Raw genomic sequence first — 22,737 nt, forward strand, 5'->3', positions numbered from 1 at the left:
CTGCTGGGACCTCACCAGCCCGTCCAGCTTGCGGTGCAGCTCCCGCAGGACCCCGGCGCCGGCACCGTCACCGCCTGCCTCCCGCGCGTGCCGCCCCACCCCGTCCCGCAGCGCCACCAGCTCCCGCGCCAGCGCCGCCATGCCGGGCCCCGCCCGTGCCGTGCCGGCGCCACGGCCCCGCTGCCGCAGCCCCCGCAGCTCCCCCTGCAGCCGCTCGCGCTCGCGGCCCAGCCGCACCAGCTCCCCCAGCAGCACCCCATTGCTCGCCCGCAGCTCCTGCAGCTCCTGCTCCACATTCACACCCTCCCTGTTGGTCACCGGGCTCCGGGATGGCCCCGCGTTGGTCACCGGGCTCTGGGATGGCTCCACATTGGTCACTGTGCTCTGAGATGGCTCCATGTTGGTCACTGGGCCCTGAGATGGCTCTGTGTTGGTCACGGGGCTCTGGGATGGCCCCGTGTTGGTCACCGGGCTCTGAGATGGCTCTGTGTTGGTCACCGGGCTCTGGGATGGCCCCGTGTTGGTCACCGGGCTCTGGGATGGCTCCGTCCCGGCCCGCGCCCCCTCCCGCCGCAGCGCCTCCAGGAGGGCGCGGGTGCCCCGCAGCGCCTGGGCGTGGGTGTCGTCGGCGCGGCCCAGCGCCCGCTCCAGCGCGGCCGCCAGCTTCTCCCAGGCCGCCAGGCTCCTCCGCACGGCGCCAGCCGGCACCACCTCGTAGTGCAGTTTGCCGCGCAGCGCCGCCTCCACCTCGCGCCGCAGCCCCTGGGTGCGCGCCAGGGCCGCGGCCTTCGCCGCCTGCAGCGCCGCGCACTTCGTCCCCCAGCCACGCCAGGAACGGGGCCAGCGCCGCCGAGCCGGCGTCCCCACCCAGCCACGGCGCGGCACGGGGGCCCGCGGCCGCCGCCTCCTCCTCGGCCGCCATCCTCTTCCTCAGCTCCTCCAGGAGGGCCAGGCAGGCGCCGTCCTCGTCCTCGTCCCCATCACCCGCGGCGCCGCGGTCGGGCAGGAGCGGCGCCAGCTCCCGCACCCGCTGCCGGATGGCGCCGGCCGCCCTCGCCAGCCGCCGGCACTGCCGCCTCTTCCTCGCCAGCCGCTCCCGCAGCCGCTGCACCCGCTGCTCTTCATCCTCCTCCTCCTCCTCCTCCTCCTCCTCCTCCTCCTCCTCCTCCTCGCTGCCCGGCGTCTCCTCGCCCTGCGCTGCGCCGGGGCCGCTCGCTGCTGGGGGGACAAGAAACGAGCCCCTTTCTTCCCTGTTTTCCACGTTTTTCCCCTAAAACAAGGGCAGGGGGTGGCGGGGCCTCACCTGCGCCCCCGGCGCGGTGACCGGGGTCCGTGTCCCGCGCGGCCGCCCCGCGGCGCAGCAGCAGCTCGGCCGAGTCGCGGCTGCCGTGCTCGCGGGCCAGCGCCAGGGCTGTCCTGCGGACGGGTGACGCGGGGTCCCGTGGGGACAGGGGACAGCGCCGGAGCCGCCTTTGCGTGGGGCATCTCCAGGGTCCCGCTGAGCTAGCACCCAGGGGGCACAGGGCAGAGAAACCCCCTCCCCGCCACCCCCGTGTCCCCCTGTCCCGCGGCCACCCACTTGCTGTCCTTGTCGCGCAGGCGCGGGTCGGCCCCCCGCTGCAGGAGCTGCGCGCAGATGGCCGCGTGGTTCCCCCGCGCCGCCAGCATCAGCGGCGTCTGTCCCTGCTGGGGGGACACGAGGCCGTCACCCCCCGCCGCCGCGGCAGCCCCGGCGCCCCTGTCACCCCACTCACGGCGTCGGTGACGTCCAGCAGGGCCTCGTGGTCGCAGAGCAGGAGGACGCTGGAGGCGCAGCCCGAGGAGGCTGCGGGGCGAGCGGGTCAGAGGGCACCCCCCGAAGAGCCTCCGTCCCCCTCCCAGTACCAGCCCAGTTTGGGGGTCCCCGCCGCTCACCAGCCCAGTGCAGGGGGGTCCGGTTCTGTGCATCCACGTGGTCCTCGTTGGCACCGTACTGGGGGGACAGGGGCAGGGACTGTCCCCGTCCCCGAGCAGGAGCAGGACCTGGCGTCCTGCCCTGCCCCTCCCCATCCCCATCCCTGTCCCCATCCCTGTCCCCGTCCCCATCCCCGTCCCTGTCCTTGTCCCCGTCCCCTACCTGCAGCAGGACCTTGACACACTGGGGCTGGCAGGCGATGGTGGCCAGGTGCAGCGCGGTGCTGCCTGCAAGAGACCCGCGGGCCGGGGACGTTGGGGACAGCGGGGACGCAGCCGGCAGGGAACGCCCCCCGGGGACATCTCGCCTTGGGGACACGTCACCCTGGCTGGGCAGGACGGGGCGCTGCCCGGCGCCGGGGGTGCGGGGCTGGGGATGCCCACGCAGAGGGGACACGGGGACAGGACGCCGTGTGTGTCCCTCCCGCCGGGCGGCGTCCCCGGCGTGTCCCCGGCTCACCCTCATCGTTCCGCTCGTTGACGGGCGCCCCGTGCGCCAGCAGCAGCGTCAGGCACTCGGTCAGACCCCTGGACGCAGCCAGGTGGAACCTGGGCGGCAAGAGGGGGTCATGACCCGCGCCAGCGCCCGGGACCCCCCGTGTCCCGTGTCCCCCCGTGTCCCCGCGTGTCCCCGCGCCCCCGGTGACGTACGCGGACTGTCCCGCGGCGTTGAGCTTGGCGGGCCGGGCGGCTTTGCGGGCGGCCAGGGCGGCCACCCTGCCCACGTCCCCCCCTCTCCACCGCCTCCAGCAGCTTCTGGTCCTGCTTGGTCCAGCTCTCAACCTGGGGGGGACAAGTGACACCCCCGTCCCAGCCCACCGAGGGGCGAGGGCAACGGCGGTGTCCCCGGGACCGGCGCCTCCTCTGTGCATGTCCCCCCACGGCCCCCCCGTGGCGCCGGGCGGCACCTCCGCTCCCCGCACAGCGGCTGCTCCGGGGGCCAGGGCGCTGGGACCCCAAGCCCGGCACACCCGGCACACCCGGCACAGCCCGGCACACCCGGCCCTGGGCGAGGCCGCCAGCGAGTCCCTGCCTGCGCCGGCCCGGCTGGTTTGGCGAGCTGTGCCGTGCCGGCTGCGCCGCGCTGCGGGGGGGCACCCGCACCGGCACCGGGACCAGCACGGGAGCCGGGACCAGGTCTGGGGTGGGCGGCTGCGAATTGGGGGTCAGGGCTGGGTGTCTGGGCTGGGACTGGCGCTGGGTCTGGGCTGGGATTGGGATTTGGGCTGGGATTGGGGTCGGGACTGGGGATGGGATTGGGGTCAGGATTGCAGCCGGCGCCAGCGCTGGGATTGCAGCCGGCACTGGGGATGGGATTTGGGCTGGAGCTGGGATTTAGGCTGGAGCTGGGATTTAGGCTGGGATTTGGGCTGGGATTTGGGCCAGGACAGGATGGCAGCTGGCGCTGAGCCCCACGGCCGCTGCAGCCCAGGACCGGCGGGCACGGGGGGCTGCAGCACCCCGTCATCCCCAACGCGCCCTCAGCCCCCCGCACCGCGGCAGCGCCCACGGGTGCGCGCAGGACCGGGTGCCGCCCCAGCCGGGCCGGGGGACGGGGACGCACTCACCGCCACCTGCGAGCTGGAGCAGGAGAACATCCGCCTCATGGTGGCCGGGGGCGCCGGGACCCCTCGCCGGGCGGGTGCCGGAGCGCCGGGTGCGCGGGAGCGGCGCCGGGAGCGCGTCCTCCGCCCGCCACCCGCGTCCCTCCCGCGCCGGGGGCAGCGCCGCGCCCCGGCCCAGCCCAGCGCCTCCCCGGGACCTCCCGCCTGCCGGGACCGGCCCCCCCGCGCCGCCGGCAACACGCTGGGCACAGAGACCGGACCCCCGCTGCTCACACGGGGGGACCCCAAACTCCTCACACGGGGGGGACCCCAAATTCATCACACGGATGGGAACCCACACTCATGACACAGATGGGACCCCAGACTCATCATATGGGTGGGACCCCAAACTCACCACACGAGTGGGACCCCCCACTCAAACTCCTCACATGGGTGGGACCCCCCACCCATCGCACAGATGAGACCCCAAAACTCATCCCACGGCTGAGACCCCTCTGCCGCCCCCCCAGCCACCCACGGGCACAGTTTGGGTCCAAAACGCTCTTTTTAATTCTTTTCCTTTTTACAGTTAAACCGATTAAAACCACCCGTCCGTGCCGCCCCCGCCCAGGGCAGCCCCCCCAACCCGACGGGGCGGGACGAGCCTGGGTGACGCGGGTTCACCCGGGGACGTCGCTGGGGGGAGAGGACACAGACCAGGACCCCCCCAGACAAAATAAATAAATAACCCCGAGCGGGGGGCACACCCATCGGCCCCAAAGCGCCGCGGCCCCGCCCCACGGCCCCAGCAAGGCGGGGGTGACCCCCCGAGTCCCGAAAGGCTCCCAGGGGAATGGCAGCTCCCCAAACCCCCCGGGGGGGCCGGGGGGGGTTGGTCCCTAACTGTCCCCGTCGCCGTCCCCGTCACCGTCCCGCAGCTCCTGCCCGCTCTCCACCTCCTCGGGGATGTCCTGCATGCGCGGGAAATCTGCGGGAAGCGCGGTGTCAGCCCACGGTGTCACCCCATGGTGTCACCCCACGGGTGTCAGCTCCCGGCGTCACCCCCCGGGACCCCTCCCGTCCCACCTCGGGGGCTGGCGGGGGGCGAGCGGCCGCTCCCCAGGTCCTCGTCCTCCAGCAGCGTGTCCAGCGCGTCGTCGGCCCCGCGCAGCGCCTCGGGGGCCCCCCCGCCCCGGTAATCCAGCTCCGGCCGGGGGGCGGCGAAGGGCGGGGGCGGGTACGACAGGCTGCCGGGGGGGGCGCCGTGGCCCAGCTGCGGGAGAACAGAGCGGGGTCAGCAGCGAGCCCCCCTGTACCCCCAAACCGAGGGGTGAGCCCCTGTACCCCCAAACCGAGGGGTGACCCCCTGCCCCCAAACCGAGGGGTGACCCCCTATCCTCAAATCGAGGGGCGAGCTCCCCATCCTCAAACCAAGGGGTGACACCCCGTACCCCCAAACAAAGGGGTGACCCCCCATCCTCAAATCGAGGGGCGAGCTCCCCACCCCCAAGCTGAGGGCGCTGAGGCCGGACACCCTTGTGACACACGAATGCGTCTCCCCCCCCGTCCCCAAACCCGGGGGCTGAGGCTGGAAACTCGTGTCGTGCGTGAGCAGCCTCATCTTCCTCCCGACACCCCAAACCCAACCGGGTGGAGGGCGCTCAGCCCCGTGACCCCAAACCCGCGTGCTGACCTGACGCACACGTGGGCACACCTGGACCCCCCAGCCCCAAACCCGCGCGCTGCCCCCGCCGCCCGCGCCCCGCCCCGTCACCTGCGGGGGGGTGAAGCTGAGGTACAGCGCGTCCCCGGCGGGCAGGCTGCGGCGCCGCGGCTCCGTGCCCCCGCGTCGCCGTCCCGCCGCGTCCTGCCGCGGCCCCCGCGCCTCCTCCAGCTCCCGCTCCAGCCGCCCGCGCTCGCGCTCGCTGTCCCGCAGCCGCGTCTCCAGCGCCGCCGCCTCCTGCGCCCGCTCCTGGCACAGCTGCCGGCAGCGGCACAGCTCCTCCTGCACCAGCGCGTGCTGCCGCTGCAGCAGCGCCAGCTCCGTGGCGCCGGTGACAGCGCTGGTGACAGCACTGGTGATAGTGCCGGGGACAGCCCCGGGGACAGCGCCGGGCTTCTCGCCCCCACGCGCCGGCGGCTCGGTCGGGGTCACCGGGTGGGAACCGCGCCGGGACGGTTTCTCGGCGGCCTCCTGCAGGTGCAGCTCCAGCAGCGTGTCCTGCCGGGTCACCACCGCCTGCGGGGACGTGGCCACGGGGGTCACACCTGGGCCCCAAAGTCCCTCCATCCCTGCCCCCCTTGTCCCCCCATCCCTGTCAGTGAAGGTGTGCGGGTGACACCTGGTTCCCTGTCCCCACCATCCCCATCCCCATCTGTGCAGGCAAAGGGGACGTCACCTTGTCCCCTTCCTGTCACCCCCAGCCCCATAGTTCCCCCTCTCCCCGTCACCCCCACCCCTATCCATGCAGACAGGGGGATGTCACCTTGTCCCCCATCCCTGTCCCCCCATCCCTGTCCCTGCAGGCAGGGCGATGCCACCTTGTCCCCCACCCCTGTCCCCCGTCCCCACCGACCTGCAGCCCGTGCAGGAGGCCGTAGAGGTTCAGCAGCCGCTGGTTGATCTCCTGGGGGAGCAGAGAGGACAGGACGGTGAGCCCCCCCATTAAACCCGAGTGGGGAAACTGAGGCACGCTGGTGCCCCCCCCGCCCCCCTTACCTCCTGGGATCCCCTCTGCAGGAGCTGGTTCCCATTCCCATCCTACGGGGAGAGAGCAGTGACACCGCGGTGTCCCCGGCACAGGGTGGGGGTGTCCCCCATGCCCCCCCATGTCCCCCCACCGCGCTCACCCTCTGCCCGGTGTCCGAATCCGCCCTGCAGAACTCCATGGAGCCGTTGAAGCTGCCGGCGTCACCGTCTGCGGGGACAACGGGGGTGTCAGAGCCCCCCCCGCGGCGGGACCCCAGACCCCCCTGCCCGTGTCCCCCTCACTGCTGGCGCCGGGGCTGGGGCAGCTCTCGCCCTCGGTCACGTTGTCGTGGTCCCGGTCGCGTCCGGCGCAGGTGAGCGCTTCCTTCAGGCTCTCCACTGCGGGACGGCGAGGGGTGAGCCCCGTGCACCGGGTCCCCGTCCCGCGTCCCGGTTCCGCCATGCCCCGGTTCCCTGTCCCGCGCCCCGGTTCCACCATGCCGCGGTTCCGCCATGCCCCGGTTCCCTGTCCCGCGCCCCGGTTCCGCCATGCCCCGGTTCCGCCATGCCCCGGTTCCGCGTCCCGCGCCCCGGTTCCACCATGCCGCGGTTCCGCCATGCCCCGGTTCCCTGTCCCGCGCCCCGGTTCCGCCATGCCCCGGTTCCGCCATGCCCCGGTTCCACGTCCCGCGCCCCGGTTCCACCATGCCGCGGTTCCGCCATGCCCCGGTTCCCTGTCCCGCGCCCCGGTTCCACCGTGCCGCGGTTCCGCCACGCCCCGGTTCCACCACGCCCCGGTTCCGCCGTGCCCCGGTTCCCCAGTTCCACCATGCCCCGGTTCCGCCATGCCCCGGTTCCACGTCCCACGCCCCGGTTCCGCCGTGCCCCGGTTCCACGTCCCACGCCCCGGTTCCGCCGTGCCCCGGTTCCGCCGTGCCCCGGCTCCCCGGCCGTACCCTCGCGGATGGCGTCGTGCAGCAGCCTCTCCCCTTGCGCAGCGTCGGGTGAATCGCAGCGGAACAGGGGCCGGGGGGCGGCCAGCGGGGCCGGGGGCTCCTCGCAGCCGCTGGCCAGCGCCAGCATGTCGGCAAAGAGCCCGACCTTCTCCTCCAGCAGCGCCGAGATCTGCCGGTCCTGCTGCTGGATGCGGTCTGGGGGAACAAACCGGGACGGGGGGATGAGCTGTGGCTCAGGCAGGGAGGGGGGGACACAGGGGCAGGGAGGGGGGACACAGGGGCAGGGAGGGGGGACACAGGGGCAGGGACCCCCCACCTTTCAGCTTGCGTATAGACGCTTCAGTCTCCGTCTCAATCAGGGGAAAGTCCTGGCGGCTGGGACAGCTGGGGGACGGGACGGGGGTCAGAGCTGGGACCCCCCACCCCACCACCCACATTCCCCATCCCACTCGCATCCCTCCATCACTCCATCCTAAGCCACATCCCCCCATCCCCTGCATCCCCAATCCCCCACATCCCCCACGGCCCAGCAGACCCCGCTCCCCATTGCCCGCCCCTCGGGCCCGGGGACCCCCGGGATGGGGGGGTCACTCACAGGCTGACCGTCTGCTGGATCAGGCGCATCCAGGCGTTGCGGTCGTCGCGCGAGGCCGCGTGCACCTCGTACATCTCGGGCGGCGCCGCGCTCAGCAGGAACATCCCCTTCTCCTGGTTGGCGATGTCCCGCACCAGCAGGTTTTGCAGCGAGATCACGGGGGGTTTGTCCTGGGGGGGCACGGGGTGCGAATGGATGGGGGACCAGGGACCACATCCCGGTGCCGGCACAGCCACCCCAGTGCCATCCCGGTGCCATCCCACTGCCAGCACAGCTGCCCCGGTGCCATCCCGGTGCCGGCACAGCGCTGGCGGTGCCGGTTGCTGGGGCAGTGGGGGCCGCTCTCGCTCTCACCAGCGTGGGGAACGTGAACTTCTGGTCCTTCTCTTGCAGGAAGACCAGAACGTCCGTCAGCAGCAGCACCAGCACGTCTGGGGCGCGGGGGAGGGGTCAGGAGGAGCCGGTGCCGCGTCCCCCGTCCCACCGCGTTCCCAAATGCAGGTCCCAAATCCCCAAGGGTCCCCCATCCCCTGGTACCCAAATCCTCGGTACCCCCATTCCACACCATCCTGGTCCCCCAGTGCTCCAGTTCGCTGGTACTTCCATCCCACGTCATCCTGCTCCCCCAAATGCCCTGGTACCCCCCCTGCACACCACCCTGCTCCCCCAAACCCCCTGGTATCCCCATCCCACACCACCCTGCTCCCCCACATGCCCTGGTACCCCCCCTGCACACCACCCTGCTCCCCCAGCGCCCCAGCGCCGCGGTCCCAGCGTCCCCACGCGCGGCCGCACCTTTGAAGCGCCCGGCGGCGGTTTTCCAGAGCAGGCAGCCGCTGTGCACCAGCCGGCGCCGCAGCAGCTCGTCCTTGCCGAAGACGCCGTGGCGGCTCTCGCCGGGCAGCGGCACGCGCGCCCGCCCGTCCAGGCGCCGGTGCACGTCCGCCAGGCGCGCGCTCAGCTCGCAGGCGTGCACCTCGGCGTTCACCGCCGAGATCAGCTCCTTCACCAGCGCCAGCGCCCGCGACAGGTCCGCCACCTCGGCCTCGTTGTCTGCGGACACGCGCGCGGTCAGGCTGGAGACCCCCCCGCCAACCACGGGCGTCCCCCCCCGCGCCGGCACCTTTGGAGTTCTTGAGGATGCGCTCGATGAGCACCGGGTACTTGGTGATCCGCTGCGTCACCAGCAGGATGCACTCGGGGACGCCGTGACGCCGCAGCAGCGGGGACCGCGACATCCTCTGCCGGCCCGCGGGGAAGAGGAGGGGGGGCGAGGGGTGAGGGCAGAGCGGCCGCCACCCCCCCGCGCTCACAACCACGTTAGGGAAACGAAGCATTGGGGAAACTGAGGTGGAGCCGGCAGAGGCATCTTCCAGCTCGGAGAACGGAGGGAGACCCCAAAACCCGCCCCGGGGCCCCCGGCAGCGCCAGGGCAGCGTCCTCACCCGGATGAACTGCTGGAAGCGCTTGTCCCGCGCCAGCAGCTCCTTGTACTCCTTGAGGGCGCGCGGGTGCCGGCTGCAGAACTCCGCGTACGCCTTCCGCAGCTGCTCCGCGCTGGAGCCCGAGAACTGGGGACCGAGGGGACACGGGCGAGGTCGCACCCCCAGCTCTGCTGGCCGTGCCGCCCCCACCCGGCTCACCGCGATGGCCCCAAGCAGCCCATACACTCCAAGCCAGTTCTGGTGTCCCCATCCCATCCCCACCTCATTGACCACGATGTCCCCAAGCAGCCTGTATCCCCCAGGTTATCGCTGGTGTCCCCACCCCATCCTCACCTGGTTGACCATGATGCCCCCAAGCACCCTGTACCCCATCCTGTCCCCACCTGGTTGACCAGGATGTCCCCCAGCCTGTCGATGACGAAGTTCTTGTTGCTGTCGCAGGCCAGCGAGTGGCGGCGCCGCTCGAGCAGCTGGGCCAGGAAGCGCTGGTGGATCTGGCGCAGCTCGTCCAGGCCGGGGAAGATGCCGTGCACGGTGCCGGGGTCCAGCGCCAGCTCCTCCAGCATGGCCCTGCGGAACAGGCTGCCCATGATCTTCAGCGTGCGCACGTGGTGCAGCTCGGTCTGGATCAGCTCTGCGGAGGGACCGGGGACAGCCGGCGATGTCACCGCCGCCCGCCGAGGGACACGGGCCCCGCGGCCCCAGCCGCGTCCCTGCCCTGTCCCTGTGTCCCCACCCGGTCCCTGTGTCCCTCACCCTGCCCCTGTGTGCCCATCTCTTCATCCCTGTGGCTCTGACCTGTCCCTGTGTCCCCCATCCTGTCCCCATGTCCCCCAGCCCTGCATCCCCATCCCTGTGGCACTGATGTGTCCTTGTGTTCCCCTGTCCCAGCCCCACGACCCCATCTCTGCATCTCTGACCTGTCCCTGTGTCCCCTACCCTGTCCCTATGCCCCTTGCCTTGTGTCCCCACCTCTTCACTCCTGTCCCTACATTTCTACCCCATCCCTGCATCCCCCACCCCGTCCCCACCTCCCCATTGCCCCCAGCACCCCGTCCCCCAGCACCCCGTCCCCAGTGTCCCCGTCCTCAGCGTCCCCGTCCCCGCCGCCCTCACCGTAGATGACGTCCTGGCGCTTCATCACGTCCATCTTGTGCTGCTGCAGGAAGCTGTTGTCCACGGCCAAGCTCCACGAATCCGCCTCGAAGTCCTTCCCGTCCGTCTCCAGGTCGCTCAGCAGCTGGTTGAGGACGACGTCGGGGCCTGGGGGGCGGGAGGCGGCGCTGGGGGCTGTCCCTGCGCCCGCGTGTCCCTGCGCCCGCGTGTCCCCGTCCCCCCGCGTCCCCGTCCCCCCGTGTCCCCGTCCCCACCTTCGTCGACGAGCGACTCCACGGACAGCGTGCGGTTGCGCATGTTGAGCGAATCGGTGGACTGGGACAGGATCCGCCGGATCCCCAGCGGGGACTCGTCGTTGAACGTCCTGCGAGGGGACGGGACGCGACGGTGACGCCCCGGGGACGCCCCTGACCCCCCGTCCCGTTCCACCCCACTTACCCTGCGATGTTGGTGGTGGAGACGCTCTTGGAGAGGGACAGGGAGGGCCGGCCGCGGCGCGGGCCCAGCAGCGTCTGCCGGAAGCTCTCCGAGGGGTAGATGGCCGAGTTGGGGCGCTCCCGGATGGCATCTGGGTGGGGACAGAGAGGGGACAACGCCGTGACCCCCCCGCCGCCCACGCGGTGTCCCCAGCGCCCACTGGCACAGCGGCATCCCCAGAGCATCCCGGGGGACGTGTCCCCAGCCCTCCCGGGGGTGTCCCCACAGCCCCCCGGGGGCGCCGCGGTGACACCGCTGTCCCCCCCGCACGGCACCCCCACTCACTTTTATTGCGCAGCGAGACCGACTGCAGCGCCGAGCTGTTCTTGAGCAGCGCCGCCTTCTGCTGCTGCGGGGGGAGCGGGGGCGTCACCGCCGGCAGTGCCGGCACCGCCGGCGTCAACCCCCCCGGCCGAGCCCCCCACCCGTGTCACCCGCGGGCCGGGACTCACCTTCTGCTTCACCTTGGTGCAGTTGGGCAGCGTGTCCTTGCAGCGGTTGTGGATGGTGACATTGCAGGCTGGGGGGACACAGGGAGAGGTGACGGCACAGCCACCCCCCGGTGACACCGCGAGGGTCCCCCCGCCACCCCCATCCCAGGGGAGAGATGGGAGCAGGTGCTGGAGCCGCAGCTGCTGGGGAGCAGCTGAGCCAGCGCGGTGACACCGAGACCCCCCCAGCCCGGGGGACATGGTGCCCCACGCCAGCCCGGTGCCACCACCCAGACCCCCATACCCTGGTGGACATGATGCCCTATGCCAACCCAGTGCCACCACCAAGACCCCCCCAGCCCAGGGGACACGACGCCCCAGGCCAGCCCGGTGCCACCACCAGCAGCCGGGGGGACATGACGCTGCCGCGCCAGCCCGGTGCCACCGGCTCCATCTGTCACCATGGCATCCCCCGCACCAGCGCAGCCGGCGGAGCCACCAACCATGCCGCGAGGTGCCAGAACACCGCGGAACGCTCCCCTCCCCCGCGTCCCCCCGAACCCGCGTCCCCAGCGCCCGGCCCCGGGTCCCGGTGCGCGGGGCTCACTGGGGCAGCTCAGCGCCTCCTTGGCCGTGATGCTCTTGTTGCAGGCGAAGCACATGGTGGTGCCGGACACAGTGATGGTGCTGAAGAGGTGGCCGTTGGTGTACCGGGCGTCCTTGTCCTTCCCCTCCTTCACCGTCATTGCCACCTTCTCCTTCCCCTCCTTCATCTTCTCCTTGCTCTGCCCGGGGAGATGCGCCGGGCGGGGATTACGGCTCGCCGAGCGCCCCCCGGCACCCAAAGCGGCGCCCCCCCCGTGCCTGGGGACGCGGTTCATGGCCGCGGGGAGCTGGGGGGGCCCGAGGGGGTCGTGCCAGCCCGGCGCGGAGGAGAAGCCGCGATGGCTGCGCTCGCCCGGGCTCCCCATCGCCCGTAACCGTGACAACGGGAGAGCGCCCGTCCCGCACCCCCGCCCTGCAGCCACAGCCCCAATGGGGACGAGATGCGGGGGCTGCGGGGAGTGGCGACGCCGGGGGGCGGTGACGCCGCTCCCCAGCACCCCAGGCCGGGGGCACCGCGGAGCGCAGCCTCCCACCTGCTCTTGGAAGAAAAGTCGCTATTTTTGTCCTTTTTCCCCCAAAACGGGGGTTCAGAGGAAGCGCCCCCCCCGCCCCGGGCACAGCGCTTGGGGGCTCGCTGTGGTGTCCCCTCCCGAAAAGGGGGGGCCAAGCCGGCGTTATCCCGCTCCTGCCCGCACCCCCACCGCCACAGAGCCGCCTTTGTCCCCGGCCCCCCCGCCGTGTCACAGCCGTGCCTGGCACCGGGACACCCCCCCCAAAACGACAGGTCCCAAATCCCCCAGCAGCACCCAACGGGGGTCCCAGTTCCAGCCCCCCGGAAGGCGAGTGGGAGACCCCGAGCTCAGCCCCCCCGGCAGGAGGCGCCGCGGCGGGGGGGGGGGGGGGCTCACCCGCTCTGCTCCGGGGGGTCCGTCCGGCTCCCCCGGGGAGGGGGCGCAGGAGCAGCAGCACATCCCGATCCCCCAGCGCATCCCGGCCCCCCCGCGGCCCCCGCCGGCCATTGTCCCACCGCCCTTGTCTCCTCTTCTTGTTTGTCCCCTTGTTTCCCGTTTGTTTTGCTCTTTCTTTTCCTCCCCAGCTGTTTTTTTAACTATTCTTTGCCCTGGTTTTTTCCTTTTTCTGCCCTTTTTCTTCCTTTGTTTTCCTTCTTTTTTCTTTGTTTCCTCTCACCTTTTTTCTCCTTATTTTCTTTCCTTTTTTCCAGCTTTTCCTTTTGCCGTTTTCTGTTCGTTTGGGGTTCTTTTTTCCTTCCTCCCCTTCCCTCTCCTTCCTCCCCTTTTCCTTCCTCCTCCTCTTTCCTCCACTTTCCCCGTTTTCTTTCTCTCCAGTTATTCCCTTTTCGCCTCGTTTCGCCGTTCCCCCCCCGCCCCCCCCGCCCTGGCCGCAGGAAACCGGACCCGCCAGACAAAGGCGGGAGGCGGCGGTTCCCCTTCCTGCCCCCCCGCCGGGATTCGCTCCCGGTACCGGCTCCCGGCCCCCCCCGGCCCCTTTTGGGGGGGCACATGCGGCCCCGTCCCCATCTGCAGAACACGGGGTGGGGGGGGGGGGGGAGGGGGGGGTAGTGGTGGTGGTGTCACCACCTCTGCCCCCCCGAACCCACCAACGGACACCGCAATAACCCCCCCAGCATCACCACCGAACCCCCAACCTCGCCCCCCCCCCCCCCCCCCCAAACCCGCTACGGAGCCAAATCCGCGACACGGGGGTTCCGGGGGGGTCCCCCCACATCCGCCCCCCCCATCCGCCCCCCCGGCACAGGCGGGCGCAGAAAGTTTCTGCGCTTTAAATAGAACGGGTGTTTTTGGTGGTTCGTCCCTTTTCCGGCGGGCGGGTTTTGCACCGCCGCGGCTGCAAAAGCCGGGGGGGGGGGGGGGGGGGGGGTGCAGCCCCCCTCCCAAAAGCCACGGGCTGAGCTGGGTGATGGACGCGACCCCCCCGCAATGGCCCCGCGGTGACACGTCGGTCGCTCCTGTTGGGGACACTGTCCCCCCCCTACCCCGCGCGGAACAAAGCGGCGCGTGGCAACAAAAGATGCCGGGGCCCAAACTGCCCGGGGGTGCCCAACAGCCCCCCCCCCCAAATAGGGGGTACCCCCCAGTGCACAAAAGTCCTGGTTTGGCCCCAAATTTGCCCCCTCTAAGGAGCGGTTTGGGGGGTGCAGCGTGGGAGCGGCGAGGACCCCCCGGCCGCTGTTTTGGAGAGGGAGGGGTGTCCTCAAAATAAGGTCCTGGCCATGGGGTCGCCACAGGGGGGTCGCACACATCCCATCTGCCACCAGCACGTCCCAGCCCGGAGGGTCCCATGGCTGCGCCCCCCATTGCCAGGGCCCCCCCCCCCCCCCATTTCTAAAGCCGCGCCGGGTGGTGGTGGGACCGTGGCTGCGGGGGGACACGGCGACACGGCCCCCCCGGCCCCGGCCCAGCCCTGGGTGGGGCGAACGGGCTTTAAGGAAACTTTCCTTGAACAAAAACCGCCATTTCCCCCCCCGGCCGGCGCAGGAACCAACAACCACTTCCCCCCCCCGCCAGCACCTCCGGCAGCGCCCCCTGAACGGGGCTGGACCCCCAAACACATGGCTGGACCCCCCGAACAGGGCTGGACCCCCCAACACACGGCTGGAGCCCCCTAAATAGGGCTGGACCCCCCAACACACGGCTGGACCCCCCCAACTCAGTGCACACAAGGGTCCCTGTGGGCCGGGGGGAGTCCCCGTGCTCCCCCCAAGCCCCCTCCCGTTCGGGGTAACGGGGCCCGGGCGGCGCTGCGCCCGCAGCAGCCGGAGCACAAAGCCCAAGCGCCGGCCCCCGCTGCCCCCCGCCCCCCCTCACCCACCGTTTCGCCACGCCGGCGATTGCCACATGCTCCGGGCACCACGATGTCGCCTGACCCCCTCCGGCCCCCCCGCCAAGTCACGGGTGACAACGGGGAGACGCTCCGTGCCTCAGTTTCCCCAAACGCTCGGGGCTTTGTCTGTGGCGGGTTGTGGCGGATCAAAGCGCGGCGGGGGGGTCCCCAATTCGCTCCCTCCCCGGCAGGAGGAGCCGCCGCTTCCTCCCCGGGGGGGTTTCCAGGCCGGCAAAGGAGCCGGAGCTGCGGCGGAAACCGGGGGGGGGGAAGTTGGGGCCGAGGAGAAGTTACGGGCGGGCCGGGCGGGGGTCGGGGGTCCCTGCCCGGGGGGCGCAGGCAGCGCTGCAGGCGGGGGGGGTTTGTCTGCCCAGGAGACACAATGGGGAGCGGTTTGCGGGGGTCCTCCTTGCGTCCCCCCATTTTGCTAAGGGACCCCCCAAAGTGCATAGCCTATGGAAGCCCCCCATCCCCGCACCCTGCCCCCCCCAGCTGGGTGGAGAGGGGCGGAATTGCGGTTTGGGGGCAGCGATTCGCGCGAGTTTCCCCCCTGCAAAGGGCGGGGGGGGCGCGGGATGGGGGGGCAGGAGCAGAGGAGGGAGACGCGCCCCCAAGGAGGGGGGGCTGTGGGGGACCCCCCACCCCGCGGGGGCGCTGCCCCGGGACCCACCTTGGCGCGCTCGCTCCGGGCCCGGGCCAGCGCCTCGATGCGGGACATGATCCGCGGAGCCGCCGCTCCCGCCCGCCCCGCCCGGCCCGGCCCGCCCCCGGGGCGGGACAAGCGCCGGGCCCGGCCTCGTGCTGCCCGCGGGCCTTTGTTCGCACCGCGCAGGATCGGGCCCCGCGCGCGGCACCGGCAGCGTGGGAACGGGGCGCTCCGGAGCGGCTCCGGAGCCGCGAGCGAGGCCGGGAACGGTCCCGCCCCCCGCACCGATCCCGGTCCGGGCGGGTCTCCCGGCGCGCCGCCCGCGCCCCCTGGGACCCCTGGGACCCCCACCCGTCTGCTCCGGGGACAGCGGCCCCGGAGCCCCAAAACAGCAGAAAATCCCGTGGATTTCAATCACTGCGGGACCCCTCGAGACCCCCAAATACCCCGAAGGGCCGTTTTAAGGAGACGCACGAATCCCGTCCCCGCGTTCTGGGCCCGGCGTGACCTTTTTCCTCCATTTCGGGGTTTTTAGCTCCCAAACGGAGCAAATTGGTGTCAGACCTTCCCCCAGCGACGGAAAGTCGGGCCGAAGGTGATATTTTGGGAAAAAACAGCTATTTTCCCTCAAACGCCGCGTTTGGAGCGCAGCCCGGCGGCGGGAGCTCCGTAACCCCGGCCCGGTGAACATTAACCCGCCGGCCGGGAGAAACCGCGCTTATCGGTTATGCCGAGATAACACTCCCAGGGTTGCCAGGAGAAAGCGGAGCCCAGCGGGGGATTTTGGGGACCCGTGTCCCCACGTGTCACCGGGCAAACCCGCCCGCCCCGCAAGCGGCTCCTCGAGCAAACAAAACGTCCCTTTTGTCCACATTTCCGAGCCTGGTGGCACTTGACAAGGGGCTGGGGACAAAGCCGCGTGGGCCACCGGGAGCGAAGCCGGTGGCTCTCGGCTTAATGAATAACCACGAAAAGCCGCCGGGGCCGCCAAGAGCTGCCGCGCTGCCTCGGTTTCCCTGCAGAAACAGCCCAGGCCGAGTCGCCGCGGTGCCAAACCCGGCCCTGCGAGCCCCGCCAAGGGGACGCGGCGGGAGCCGAGCGCAGCTGTCGGGAAAAGTCGGGAAAACGCACCAAATGGCCCCAAAGCAGGCGGAGCCGCGTCCGGGCGGCAGCTGCCGCCGTTACCTGGCCCAGGCGCCCTCCCGCTGCCAAGGCCGGGTTTAAACTAAACCACAGCCCCGAAAGCAGAACCAAACCCTCGCGAGGCCGCCCGAGCACCGGGGGACGTGCGGACGCTGCCCCGTGCACCCCAAGGGACACGGTGACGCTGCCCCGCGCACCCTGAGCACTGGGGGACGTGGGGACGCTGCCCCGCGCACCCCAAGGGACACGGTGACGGTGCCCCGCGCACCCTGAGCACTGGGGGACATGGGGACGCTGCCCCGCGCACCCCAAGGGACACGGTGACGGTGCCCCGCGCACCCTGAGCACTGAGGGACATGGGGACGCTGCCCCGCGCACCCCAAGGGACACGGTGACGCTGCCCCGCGCACCCTGAGCCTCCACCCCGGTTTGTCGCTTCCTCCCTGGGTACAAACCCCAAACCAGGGTTCGCTTCCGCTGCCCCCCCATCCCAAACCCCAAAACTGCCCCAAAACCAACAGCAGGAAGCCTCAACCGGGAGCACGCGGCTGGGGGGGAGCCCGTGGTGGTGCCCACGGGGGGCCCGGCGCCCCCCACGTGGCGGGGCCCGATCCGGGCACGGGAAGTCCCGCGAGCATCACGTGGGAGCGGAGGGTGACGGGGGGAGCGGCAGCGCAGCCATAAAAGGTCCCACAGGGAGGAGATGGGGGGGACTGGTCACAGAGGGGACCCCCACAGTCCTGGGGGGGAAGCCGCGCGGTCCCCCCGGCACAAGGACAGAGTCACCCCAGCATCGGCCCCTTGCCAAAACCACTGACGGGGACACGGGCGTCACCGCGGGGATGAGCTCACCCCACGGCATCGCGGGAGGTGATTTTTGGGGTCCCCCCAACACGTCCCCCAGCAAGGACAGGGGCCCCCCTGGCGATACGGGGGGCTCAGGCGAGACCCACAGTGGCAGCGACACCCCAGGACCCCCACGGGACCCCCGGGGCTGAGCGGCCCCGTGACTCACCCGGGGCGCGGGGCGGCCGGCCATGGTGGGGTCCCCAAGACCCGTGGTGTGTCCCCAAAACTGGACCGCGCCGAGTCCCCAACCCGGGGCCGCGAGCTCGGCGCCGCCGCTGCGGTTATTGTTATTATTTCTTCCTGAAATAGCTGGGACGTCCCTCCCCCGCCCCCCCCGCAGCCGCTTCCCGGCCAGCGCCCACGCCCCAGAGCCCCCCGGCCCAGCGTGGCCCCCAAAGTGACAGCGGGTGCTGGCGGCTGCCTGCGCAGCTCCCCGCTCCCGGGGTCCCCTCTCTTGGGGTGACCCCACCGGTGTCCCCCATTGCGCTCCAGTGTCCCCCTCCCGCGGTGCCCCAGGGACGTGTCCCCATCCTGCTGCAGGGTGGGACCCCCCCAATCTCCGAGCCCCCCAGGCCGCCCGCGCTGCCCCCGCCATGGGGACGGTGCCACCATCCCTGTGCCACGTGCTCGGCCGGGACCGAACCCCCGCTCCTCATCCCTCAGCCGCGGGGGGGCGGATCCGGACCACCACCAGCACCCCCCCTTTTCCAGGCCCCTTCTTCCTCCCCGGGGATTTTATAGCACAAACTTTGCTGAGCGGAGCCTTAGCGCCAGCCCGGCCTAAGCGGCGCGGTCCTCCCGCTGAACAATAGTAGGAATAATAATTAATAATAATAAATCCTGAATGGAAGCCCGTTTGCAGCCCCGGTGGGCAGCGGGGGGGGCGCAGCCGGAGTCGCCCCGGCTGGGCTGGGGGGGGCGGCCCCACACTGATGTCAACATCTGGCTGCTGATCCGGGCGGCGGGAGGCGGGGGTGAGATCAGGGGATTAACGGCTGCGCTCGCTGGCAAATCACAACCCGGGGGGGCCGGGTGGGGCTCGCCCCCAGAAGCGAGTGGCGGGGGACACAAAGCGCCGGCCGCCCCGCGTCCCCGAGCCGCGGCGGTGCCTCAGTGTCCCCGACGCTCCTCCGGCCGCGCGGGGGGGCGGCGGCCGCGGAGTGTCACTGTGACCCCCCCGCGCCCCCGGGATCGGCCGCGGGTCCCTCCGAGCGGGCGCCGCGAGTGGGGAAACTGAGCCGGGGGGTCGGGCCAGAGGAAAACGGCCCGAGCGGCGGGGGGGCGGACGGCGGGGGGGGCGCGGGGAGCTCAGCGCACAAACAGCGCCCGCGGCCAGGAAAAGCCTCATTTCCTCCGCCGCGGGGGGGCCGAGCGCGGGACGCGGCGGGACCGCCCCCGCCCGAGCGGGTCCCCCGTGCCCCCCCGACCCCCCCGGGCGCACCGCGATGGGGACAACGCGGGGACAGGGACAAGGGGGGCGGCAGCGCCGCAAACCCGCGCGGGGCCGCGCTGGGTCCGCCCCCCCCCCACCGAGCACCCTCGGGGGTTTCCCCCTAATCCCAAACTCTGACAAAGCGGCAGCGGAGGGGAAACTGAGGCCCGGAGGTGAGCGCGGCCGGTGACCCCCCCGAGCGCCGCGTTCCGGGCTGCGACCCCCCCCATGCCCCCCCCGCCTCCCCCGTCTCCCTCCCCCATCTCCCTCCCCCTCCTCTCACCTTCGTCTTCCCCGTCATCCTGCGGATGAAGCTGAGGGTCCGGCCCAGGGGGGTCTCGTCCCGGCGCCCCCCCGCCAGCTGCCCGAGGCTCCCGGAGCTGCGGAGACGGAGCAGCCGGGAGGGACAATCCGGGTCTGTCCCCAACGTCCCCGGGAACGGGGAGGAGCGAGCGCCGCCCCCCGCCCCCCGGCCCCGCCACAACAGCCCGTTCTGCCCCCGGCCCCCCCGCTGGTGGCTGCGGCCCCTCCCCGGTGACACCCCCGTGTCACCCGCCCTGCAGTCCGGGGGGTCCCGGTTCGTGTGCGGGCAGCTCGGAGGTTTAGGGGCGCTACGGGCAGGGACCCCCCCACTTTCCTGGGTGGTGGCGCTCAGGATGGGCAGGGGCCCAGACCCCTTTGGTGGGGGACAAGCCACCCTGGGTGGGGGACAAGCCCTGCTCCTCGGGCTGGGGACACGGAGGGGACATCTGTGGGCCACACGGGTGACACAGTCCCGTCCTTTTTGGCTTGGGGGGCCACCCTGGTCCCCTCTTGTGTCCCCGTCCCTGTCCTCGCGTGTCCCCACGCGCTCACCACGATGCCCTAATGAAGACGGGAATGGGCTGTGACAGGCGCTGGGGACAAAGGGGACCCGGTTCCACCAGCACAATGTCCTGCCACGGTGTGGGGGGGACAGCGTCCCCCGCGTCCCCTTCCAGCCCCACAGGCCCCGTCCTGTCCCCTCCCTGCGGCCACCAGCAAGAAAAGGTCCATTTGGGGCCAAAATCGTCATTTCCACGTCTCCCCTGGGGGGTCTGGTCCCCCGGTCACACCCCGGGACGGGGGACAATGTCCCCGTGTCCCCCCACCGCCACTCACCCATGGAACAGGCTCTGCTGGGAGGCGAACGGCGGAATGTCTGAAAGGGAGGAAGAGAAAGGAAAGAATAACAATTAAATTAACAATTAATAATTAAAATTAAACTAAATTAAATCAAAAAGCCCCCCCTTAAAGGGCCGAGGCGCAGCCGGCTCTGCCGCAGGCACAAATCATTAACTGTGGTGGCGGCGCCATCGATTTTGGGTCGTTATGAGGGAGGTTTAGGCAGCGACGGGGCTGCAGCACTGGGGGGGCACGGGGGGGACATGGGGAGGACACGGGGGTGACACGGAGGGAACATGGGGTGACACGGGGGGACACGGGCACTCACCGTCCCAGTCGGGGAAGGTGTCGATGACGCCGAGGGACGCGGATTTGGAGAGGGCGCGGGCGCTGGGCGGGAACCGGGCGTCCTCCTGCTGCGGTGACGGGGTTGGCACCGGCGTTGGCACCAGGGCCACCACCTGCTGTCCTTGTCACCCTTCGGCAGGGCCGGGGGGGCACAGGGCAGCTGCCGATCCCCGGGATGGGGGCACAGGGCTCATACGGGTGCCACATGGTCCCCCGGATGGTGACCTGGGCTTGTACCAGTGCCAGATTGTCCCCATGATGGTGGCCCTGGGTTCACACCGGTGCCACACGATCCCTGGGATGGTGACCTGGGCTTGTCCCCGTGTCCCTAAACCCCCCGGGTGGCAGGAGGAGGAAGATGAGGAAGATGAGGGGGCTCCTACCTGCGCATCGGCCCTGTCCTCGTCCTCCTCGGAGAGCAGGGAGCCCAGGTCGTCGTTGCTGTGGAGCAGGGGGGCTCGCCGGGGGTCCCGCCAGGGCCCCCCCAGCCGCTCCGCGCTGGAGCCCACGTCATCAGGGCTCACGCTGCCGTGGGGACAGGGGGACCCTTAGCTGGGGCGGGGGGACACTGGGACCCCAGCCCCATGGGGGACTCTTAGCTGGCGTGGGACCCCCAAACTGGGACCCCCATCCCCACAGGGAAACTTTAGCTCAGGTTGGGGGGGACCCTAAACCAGGACCCCCATCCCTATGGGGGGCCCCCAGCTGGGGTGGGGGGGACACTGGGACCCACATCCCCATGGGGTGAGATTTTGGGGCGCAGCACCAGGGACGCTCATCCTGGGGTGCACCTGTGGACACTGCCCGGGGGACCCCGACCCCCAGGGACGCTGCAGAGCCGGGGGGGGACCGGGGACCTGTCGGCCCTACCTGAGGCGGTGGCAGCCGGGGCCCCCCCGCCGCGCCGTGCCCGGCTCCCAGCTGTGCCGGCGGAACGGGTCCCGGGAGCAGCCCGCGCTTCGCGGGGCGCGGCGCAGCGGCACCCCCCGAAAACGCTCCTCGTCCCCCTCCTCCTCCTCCTCGGCCCGGGCGCTGGGGGCGGTGCCGGCTGCCGGGGGGACCCCCCCCAGGAGCGCGTCGGGCCCCTCCATGCCGGACCCTGCGGAGCACGAGCCGAGCCGGGGGTCTCAGCCGAGCGCGGCGGAGCCTGAAACCGCCCGTGGAGCCGCGTCCCCGCCGCGCCCCCGCGCCCCCCGGCCCGCGCGGGCACAGCGCTCCCGCCCCGGCCCCCGCCTGGCGCCGGTTACTCATTAAGCGCCCAGGAATTCGGCGGGGACCAGAGCGGCTCCTCGCTGGGGCGGGGGGGCCGAGGGTGGTGGGTCCTACCTGCCCCACCCCCACCCCAGGGGGACACAGACCAGACACTCCCTGAATATCCAGACACCCCCTGAGCATCCAGACACCCCCTGAGCATCCTGATGCCCCCTAAACATCCAGACACCCCCCTAAGCATCCTGATGCCCCCTGAACAACCTGACACCTCCTGAGCATCCAGGTAACTCTTGAGCATCCAGATACCCACCTGAACATCCCGACACACCCTGAGCATCCTGACGGCCCCTGAACATCCAGACACCCCCCTGAGCATCCCAACACCCCCCGAGCATCCCGACACCCCCTGAGCATCCTGACACCCCCAGGCCCCCGCTCACCCCGCAGCTCTGCCCCCAGGCAGCCCGGTTTGGGCTGGGCGGGGACTGGGAGCACTGGGATGAGCTCGCCCGCTTTCCTGTTTCCACATCCTCGTTTTCCCCGTGTCCCCCCGCGGCTCCCGCCCCCGCGGCTCCCGCCGCCCGTGCCGCCAACACGGAACAACAAGTCAGTAAATAGGAACCAGCGGGCAGCGCTCGGTGGCGCTTGTGTCACCGCCGGGACGGGCGACCCGCTGCTCCGGGCTCCGGGCTGGTACCCGTGCCCAGTAAAACCACCCGGCCGCCCAGCAGCTCCCCAGTTCGGCTCCGGTAACGGGCTGGGAGCGGCCCCGCCTCCCGGTGCCCCCACATCAGCCCCTGGCCCTGGGGGACCTCAGCGCCCCCTGCCGGAGGACGCTGGGAGCGGCCACCGCTCCGAGATGGGAACCTGGGGCGCGGGGGGACGCGAGTGACTCGAGTCGAGCCCCGTGTCCCCAGGCGTGGGGATCCCGTCCCTCGGTCCCCGCGGCCCCTCCAACGTCACCCCGTCGCCTCATTTCCGCGTTGACCCTTTGCCAGTGGATGGACAGACAGACACGTCCCCCCATCACCATGGGGTGCCCCAAATCCAGCCTCGCTCCCGTTCCTCCCCCCGGGTGCCCCAGCGCCGCTCTCATCGCCCCCCCGCCGGGGTTTGGGGTCCCAGAGCGGCTTTGGGGTCCCGTGCCCCAGTTTTCCCACTCCCAAAGGGGGGGTTCCCTCCCCCCTCGGCGCGGCCCCGCTTTTCCAGCCCCCCAGCTCGGGGCTGAGCTTCGAGCGCCGGTTGGGCTGTGGGGAGCCGGGGGGCAGCACCCACAGACGCGATAACAGC

The 22,737-nt window shown here is 71.5% G+C and overlaps 1 protein-coding gene and 1 long non-coding RNA gene across 2 annotated transcripts; both read right to left on the bottom strand.

Annotated features, from left to right (window-relative positions):
* Positions 1-1,171: 1,171 nt before the first annotated feature.
* On the bottom strand, positions 1,172-1,614 carry LOC308050972. Its single transcript, XR_013923427.1, has 3 exons — positions 1,580-1,614; positions 1,304-1,416; positions 1,172-1,218 (listed from the first exon to the last, which is right to left on the bottom strand). It is a non-coding gene; the product is annotated as an uncharacterized lncRNA (long non-coding RNA).
* A 2,541-nt stretch (positions 1,615-4,155) lies between these two features.
* Positions 4,156-15,405, bottom strand: ARHGEF2 (Rho/Rac guanine nucleotide exchange factor 2). Its single transcript, XM_080361242.1, has 22 exons — positions 15,345-15,405; positions 11,814-11,991; positions 11,228-11,295; positions 11,061-11,124; positions 10,737-10,866; positions 10,553-10,662; positions 10,299-10,445; positions 9,566-9,816; positions 9,183-9,308; positions 8,861-8,978; positions 8,533-8,790; positions 8,092-8,168; positions 7,738-7,907; positions 7,459-7,526; positions 7,143-7,337; positions 6,490-6,585; positions 6,348-6,415; positions 6,217-6,258; positions 6,074-6,124; positions 5,272-5,736; positions 4,584-4,770; positions 4,156-4,485 (listed from the first exon to the last, which is right to left on the bottom strand). The coding sequence occupies exons 1-22, from the start codon at positions 15,390-15,392 to the stop codon at positions 4,397-4,399; spliced, it is 3,006 nt and encodes a 1,001-aa protein (XP_080217368.1). The 5' UTR covers positions 15,393-15,405; the 3' UTR covers positions 4,156-4,396.
* Between the last annotated feature and the right edge of the window lie 7,332 nt (positions 15,406-22,737).

This window comes from Nesoenas mayeri, assembly GCF_963082525.1.
Source record: "Nesoenas mayeri genome assembly, chromosome: 30".
In the NCBI taxonomy this organism is placed as follows: domain Eukaryota; kingdom Metazoa; phylum Chordata; class Aves; order Columbiformes; family Columbidae; genus Nesoenas; species Nesoenas mayeri.

Coding starts and splice junctions, on each gene's coding strand:
- ARHGEF2 (XM_080361242.1), bottom strand. CDS start 15,392: ATGTCCCGCATCGAGGCGCTGGCCCGGGCCCGGAGCGAGCGCGCCAAG. Junction 5,737..6,073: donor GCCTCCTGCACGGGCTGCAG/GTCGGTGGGGAC, acceptor ACGTCCCCGCAG/GCGGTGGTGACCCGGCAGGA. Junction 4,771..5,271: donor TCAGCTTCACCCCCCCGCAG/GTGACGGGGCGG, acceptor GTTCTCCCGCAG/CTGGGCCACGGCGCCCCCCC.